The sequence below is a fragment of the Hyla sarda genome, chromosome 4 (assembly GCF_029499605.1).
Source record: "Hyla sarda isolate aHylSar1 chromosome 4, aHylSar1.hap1, whole genome shotgun sequence".
Classification (NCBI taxonomy): domain Eukaryota; kingdom Metazoa; phylum Chordata; class Amphibia; order Anura; family Hylidae; genus Hyla; species Hyla sarda.
Window position 1 is genome coordinate 245,326,934 of NC_079192.1, and position 6,000 is coordinate 245,332,933.

General features: G+C 42.5%; 1 protein-coding gene across 1 annotated transcript in view; it reads right to left on the reverse strand.

Annotated features, from left to right (window-relative positions):
- Window positions 1–5,186, reverse strand: part of TES (testin LIM domain protein) — an 89,190-nt gene extending 84,004 nt beyond the window's left edge. The window contains exon 1 of the mRNA XM_056573858.1: window positions 5,044–5,186. Within this exon, the coding sequence (XP_056429833.1) occupies window positions 5,044–5,070 (27 nt within the window). The 5' untranslated portion in view covers window positions 5,071–5,186. The remainder of the gene's footprint in view (window positions 1–5,043) is intronic.
- Window positions 5,187–6,000: the final 814 nt, after the last annotated feature.

A 6,000-nucleotide genomic window follows, 5' to 3' on the forward strand; every position in this document is an offset into this window, starting at 1 on the left:
TCCTTTGGATAGGGGATAAGATATCTAGGGGCGGAGTACCCCTTTAACTATAGGTGCCAGTTGCTCATAGCAATCGGGAACCACTATATATATGAAGCATGCTCAGCTCCTGAGTACGATTCATACAGCAGGAAAGGGCACAGCACGTACGTATATATCTTTTGTACTTTAGGGGTTAAATAAAATCTTACCTATCTGGCTTTGTCAGAATTTACAGTCATGGCCGTAAATGTTGGAACCCCGGAAATTTTTCAACAAAATGAAGTCTTTCTCACAGAAAAGGATTTCAGTAACACATCTTTTGCTATACACATGTTTATTCCCTTTGGGTGAATTGGAACTAAACCAAAAAAGGGAGGAAAAAAAAGCTAATTGGACATAATATCACACCAAACTCCAAAAGGGGCTGGACAAAATGATTGCCACGCTTTCAAAATTGTGGAAAAATAAGATTGTTTCAAGCATGTGATGCTCCTTTTAACTCACCTGGGGCAAGTAACAGGTGTGGGCAATATAAAAATCACACCTGAAAGCAGATAAAAAAGGAGAGAAGTTCACTTAGTCTTTGCATTGTTTGTCTGTGTGTGCCACACTAAGCATGGACAACAGAAAGAGGAGAAGAGAACTGTCTGAGGACTTGAGAACCAAAATTGTGGAAAAATATCAACAATCTCAAGGTTACAAGTCCATCTCCAGAGATCTAGATTTGCCTTTGTCCACAGTGCGCAACATTATCAAGAAGTTTGCAACCCATGGCACTGTAGCTAATCTCCCTGGTCATGGACGGAGGAGAAAAAATGATGAAAGTTGTCAACGCAGGATAGTCCGGATGGTGGATAAGCAGCCCCAAACAAGTTCCAAAGATATTCAAGCTGTCCTGCAGGCTCAGGGAGCATCAGTGTCAGCGCGAACTATCTGTGGACATTTAAGTGAAAGGCTATGGCAGGAGACCCAAGAGGACCCACTGCTGACACTAGAGATGAGCGAAGTTACAGTGATTCAATTTGTCACAAACTTCTCAGCTTGGCAGTTGCTGACTTTAGCCTGCATAAATTAGTTCAGCTTTCAGGTGCTCCAGTGGGCTGGAAAAGGTGGATACAGTCCTAGGAGACTCTCTCCGAAGACTGTATCCACCTTTTCCAGCCCACCGGAGCACCTAAAAGCTAAACTAATTCATGCAGGCTAAAGTCAGCAACTGCCAAGCTGAGAAGTTTGTGACAAATCGAATCATTGTCACGTCGCTCATCTCTAGCTGACAGAGACATAAAAAAGCAAGACTACATTTTGCCAAAATGAACTTGAAGCCAAAATCCTTCTAGGAAAATGTCTTGTGGACAGATGAGACCAAGATAGAGCTTTTTGGTAAAGCACAACATTCTACAGAAAACGGAATGAGGCCTACAAAGAAAAGAACACAGCACCTACAGGGAAATATGGTGGATATTCAATTATATTTTGGGGTTGTTTTGCTGCCTCTGGCACTGGGTGCCTTGAATGTGTGCCAGACCTCATGAAATCTGAGGATTACAAACGGATTTCGGGTCACACTGTACAGCCCAGTGTCAGAAAGCTGGGTTTACATCCAAGATCTTGGGTCTTCCAGCAGGACAATGACCTCAAACATACATCAAAAAGCACCCAGAAATGGATGGCAACAAAGCGCTGGAGAGTTCTGAAGTGGCAGCAATGAGTCCAGATCTAAATCCCATTGAACTCCTGTGGAGAGATCTTAAATTTGCTGTTGGGAAAAGGCGCCCTTCCAATAAGAGAGACCTGGAGCAGTTTGCAAAGGAAGAGTGGTCCAACATTCCGGCTGAGAGGTGTAAGAAGCTTATTGATGGTTATAGGAAGCGACTGATTTCTGTAATTTTTTCCAAAGGGTGTGCAACCAAATATTAAGTTATGGGTGCCAATAATTTTGTCCAGTCCATATGTGGAGTTTGGTGTGACATTATGTCCAATTTGCTTCCCCCCCCCCCCCCCCCCCCACACACTTTTTGGTTTAGTTCAAATACACACAAAGGGAATAAACATGTCTATAGCAAAACACGTGTTACTGCAATCCTTTTCTGTGAGAAATACTTCATTTTTTTGAAAAATGTCAGGGGTGCCATCACTTACGGCCATGACTGTACATACCCTCATAGCTCAAGAATGGCAGGATGTACAAGAATCCTTGTACCACAGATGCTCATTAAGGCTACATTCACATTGATGTTTTTCTCCGAAGAGTTTGACGGCCATAATTCACAGGTCATTACGGAAGTGTGAAAGTGGCCTAAGGCTAAGTTTCCACTTTTTTTTTTTTTTCTTGCAGTTTTTGGAATACTACCACTGCAGTTTTTGAGCCAAAGCCAGAGGTGTACTCAAAAGCAATAGGCCATATAAAGGAAGGACTTTTACTTCTCCTCCCTTATGGATCCACTTCTGACTTTGGCTCAAAAACTGCAGTGGTAGATATCCAAAAACTGCCAGAAAAAAACCAAGTGGAAACTTAGCCTAAGACTAGTCTCAGACACTGGTCTGTGTAAATTCCTCCAGAAGTTCTTTTCAGGTTCTTTTTATTTTTTGACAAAAAAAAATTAAAATAAATAAATTATATATATATATATATATATATATATATATATATATATATATATATATATATATATCCCTGTTTGCTTGTGGACATAATAGCATTGTATTAGTTTAGATTTACTTGTCAATGCCAAAAGCCTAATAAAACTGTCCCAGCTGCCAGGAGTGGAATGTCCTGAAACCTTTGGCAGCAAAGGGGTTAAAGGGCGTTCCTATTTGCTGCTATGACTAATACAATGGCTGTGCTGGCTATCACTTTATCAACAAACAAACCATTGCTGGACATTGCCAGATATTCTGCACCGAGGACCTAGTAGAGATTTTGGTCACTGGTACAGCTTGCATCACTTCAATAGACATCACAAGTACTAGGGCAGTGTGCTCCAAACAGTGTGTCTACAGCTGCTGCAAAACTACAACTCCCAGCATGCCCAGACAGCCAACGGCTGTCCGGGCATGCTGGGAGTTGTAGTTTTGCAACACCTGGAGACACACTCTTTGAAAAACACTGTACTAAGCGGTGATGTTATTATCCCTGTCCAGTGTAAATGGTAAGAAAATATTTATTTTATTTATGCATCAACCTAGATGGGTCACTACTGAAGAAGGTGTCACCCTGAAACGCGTTTCGCATATATATATATATATATATATATATATATATATATATATACACACACACACACACACACATACATACATATACATACACACACACACCAAAAAAAATATATACAGACCACCCCAAATAAGAACTGTGTCCGACTTGCAACTAGTTTGAGGACCACTGTACAGACAGACGCACGCTTTTTAGCGCTGGAATACACAAAGACGTCGCCTGCATCCACTCACCGGTTTACTGCAACCCTTCTCTCCCCGCAACCATCTGTCGGCCGGACACAAGTCTGTGCCACCCCGGACACACAGCGAGACCACCACACGGATAACATCTTCGGCCCGGCTGCACAGCCGTGCCAGTCTGCAGGAGCGAGGCTCACCTACCACTGTGGCTGGGTTCACACTACGTTTTTGCCATACTGTTTTAAATCCGTTTTTCTAAAGAAAACCGTACGGCAAAATAACGGATGGAACAGTATGGGAAAAAGTAAACCGTATGCGTTTTTTAAACCGTATACTGTTTTTAAAAGTGCATACAGATCCATCAGATTTTATTAAAAAAACACATACGTTTTTGATCATTTTGCCCATTTTTAATGGGAGTGGTGGTGGGTGGGGACTTTAGGATGCAAATGCACATGTAAAAACCGTATACGGTTTCCCGTATAGAACATTATATATGTGCGTTTCCCATTGACATCCATGTTTAAAAAAAAAAAAAAAAACGTATGCGGTTGCAGTACGGTTTTTAAACCGGAGACAAAAACGTGGTCAACCAAGGTTTTAAAAAAAGGGATTGAAAAAACGTATGGCAAAAACGTGATGTGAACCCGGCCTAATACCATCTCCCGGAAGTTCCCACCTGTCCGGCGGTGCAGAGCACCAAACTTTATTACTAGAGATGAGCGAACTTACAGTAAATTCGATTCGTCATGAACTTCTCGGCTCGGCAGTTGATGACTTATCCTGCGTAAATTAGTTCAGCCTTCAGGTGCTCCGGTGGGCTGGAGACTCTTTCCTAAGACTGTATCCACCTTTTCCAGCCCATCGGAGCACCTGAAAGCTGAACTAATTTATGCAGGAAAGGTCATCAACTGCCGAGCAGAGAAGTTCGTGACGAATCAAATTTACTGTAAGTTCGCTCACCTCTATTTATTACTACCAACTATCCACAGTAAACAATATTGGATACAACAACTTACTGGACACAGCTACAATATTATATATTTATACAGTGATACATTATCACAAGACTGTGTGGGGGGGTGGGGGGGGCTGTATTCCCCTACATTTTAATTTATCTTTTTTTATTCTATTGTGCTATATTTTTTCATTATATATATATATATATATATATATATATATATGCGCATTTTTATCTACGGTATAGTCCACTGCAAGGGCCCTGCTTGGACATACATGTTAGAATAAATCTCATTCTTTATTTGTACATACAACTAGTTCAATAATATATATCATTTTATTTTTCTCTATTGAAGGTATCATATTTTACACTATTTTGCCACTCTGTGCCGATACAGGGAATCATAAATTCAGTCTTTTAGGATATGTTCACACACAGCCGTTTTCTGTTCCATTCATCTAGATGAGGTGTGCAGAAGGTTCCGCAATAAATCAGCTACATGTGAACACAGCCTACAGGATCCCATGCACATGAATGAGTCTCTTCAGTCATTGTAAGTTTTTTCTTTTACATAGTGTGCCCGCTCCCTGTACATGCCCATCCCAGCTATTGTGCCCATACACCAGGTGCACACACCTCAGTATTCTATGCCACACAGCCCATCCCCACCTGCCCATTAGCCGTGCACACCCAGCTCTCACCTTCTTCACTTTGTTCTCCAGCTCCATGGCTCGGCTCTGTCAGTTCCGGGAATGGCTGAAGAGAAGTTACCGGCTCTGCTGCACTCACTCACTGCCGCCTCATTCACTTCCACTGCGGGACGATGCTCTATGGCTAAAGGACCTTTGATGACATCATCGGCATGTGATCAGAAACGTGTGGGAGGAGCCGGGCTGCCTGAGGGCGCTCTCCTGGACTTTGTGCTGGGGGACGTCCCGTGAAGTAGTGATAGAGGTGTCTGCTCCACAGTATGGCTGAGCCCGCCCTGTCTGCAGTACACACTGCTCAGTGCTCCAAGGTGCAGGCTGTGCTGAGCTCACACTTATAGACTGTGTGTAACCTGCACTGTATAGGATGTGTGTAACCTGCACTGTATAGACTGTGTGTAACCTGCACTGTATAAACTGTGTATAACCTGCACTGTATAGACTGTGTGTAACCTGCACTGCATAGACTGTGTGTAACCTGCACTGCATAGACTGTGTGTAACCTGCACTGTATAGACTGTGTGTAACCTGCACTGTATAAACTGTGTATAACCTGCACTGTATAGACTGTGTGTAACCTGCACTGTATAAACTGTGTATAACCTGCACTGTATAAACTGTGTATAACCTGCACTGTATAGACTGTGAGTAACCTGCACTGTATAGGATGTGTGTAACCTGCACTGTATAGGATGTGTGTAACCTGCACTGTATAGGATGTGTGTAACCTGCACTGTATAGGATGTGTGTAACCTGCACTGTATAAACTGTGTATAACCTGCACTGTATAGACTGTGTGTAACCTGCACTGTATAGACTGTGTGTAACCTGCACTGTATAGACTGTGTGTAACCTGCACTGCATAGACTGTGTGTAACCTGCACTGCATAGACTGTGTGTAACCTGCACTGTATAGACTGTGTGTAACCTGCACTGTATAGACTGTGTGTA